Source organism: Nematolebias whitei, chromosome 19 (genome assembly GCF_014905685.2).
Source record: "Nematolebias whitei isolate Nwh7 chromosome 19, NemWhi1, whole genome shotgun sequence".
Taxonomy (NCBI): Eukaryota; Metazoa; Chordata; class Actinopteri; order Cyprinodontiformes; family Rivulidae; genus Nematolebias; species Nematolebias whitei.
Genome location: NC_056516.1, coordinates 21,188,843 through 21,189,455, shown reverse-complemented (window position 1 = coordinate 21,189,455; position 613 = coordinate 21,188,843). Strand labels below are relative to the sequence as shown.

At 36.2% G+C, this 613-nt stretch overlaps 1 protein-coding gene across 1 annotated transcript in view; it reads left to right on the top strand.

Moving 5' to 3' along the window:
• Positions 1-613, top strand: part of csmd2 (CUB and Sushi multiple domains 2) — a 302,201-nt gene that overhangs the window by 178,507 nt on the left and 123,081 nt on the right. Inside the window, exon 18 of the mRNA XM_037693663.1 lies at positions 86-301. Coding sequence (XP_037549591.1) covers positions 86-301 — 216 coding nt within the window. The remainder of the gene's footprint in view (positions 1-85; positions 302-613) is intronic.

Below are 613 nucleotides of genomic sequence, written 5' to 3'. Positions count from 1 at the left end.
TATATATATATATATATATATGATCTGATGGATCTTTCATATTTTTAAGACAGTTTTTTCTTTTCTCGTATTTTTTTTAAATCAGGTGTACAGTTCACCTTCCACACCTTCCACCTGGAGAGTCCTCATGACCATTTGTTGGTGACAGAGAATGGCAGTTTCTCTCAGCCCCTATGGAGACTGACTGGCTCGACGTTGCCTCCACCGCTCAGTGCTGGCCTTTTTGGAAACTACACAGCACAGATCCGCTTTCTCTCTGACTTCTCGGTTTCATACGAAGGATTTAACATTACTTTCTCAGGTAAGAATAAAACATATCATTTGCACATTTACAGAAGAAAACTGGCACACTTAATGCTGAACCATGCTTATGATGTAGAGGACTATGAGACTAAAAAAAGAGGGTGATTTGCTCATAAACTTTGACATAGTATATAAGATTTTTGGCATGAAATGATTAGTAATATTAAAATAAGAATAATGAGAATAAAATTTTCCAATTTTTGGAAAATATAGCAAAAGTTTAAATTGTGTTCATTATTTGACACATGCACTCCACAGGCATTGATGAATTTGTTTTATTTGGACACAAACGTGTGCATGCCCCCCCCCC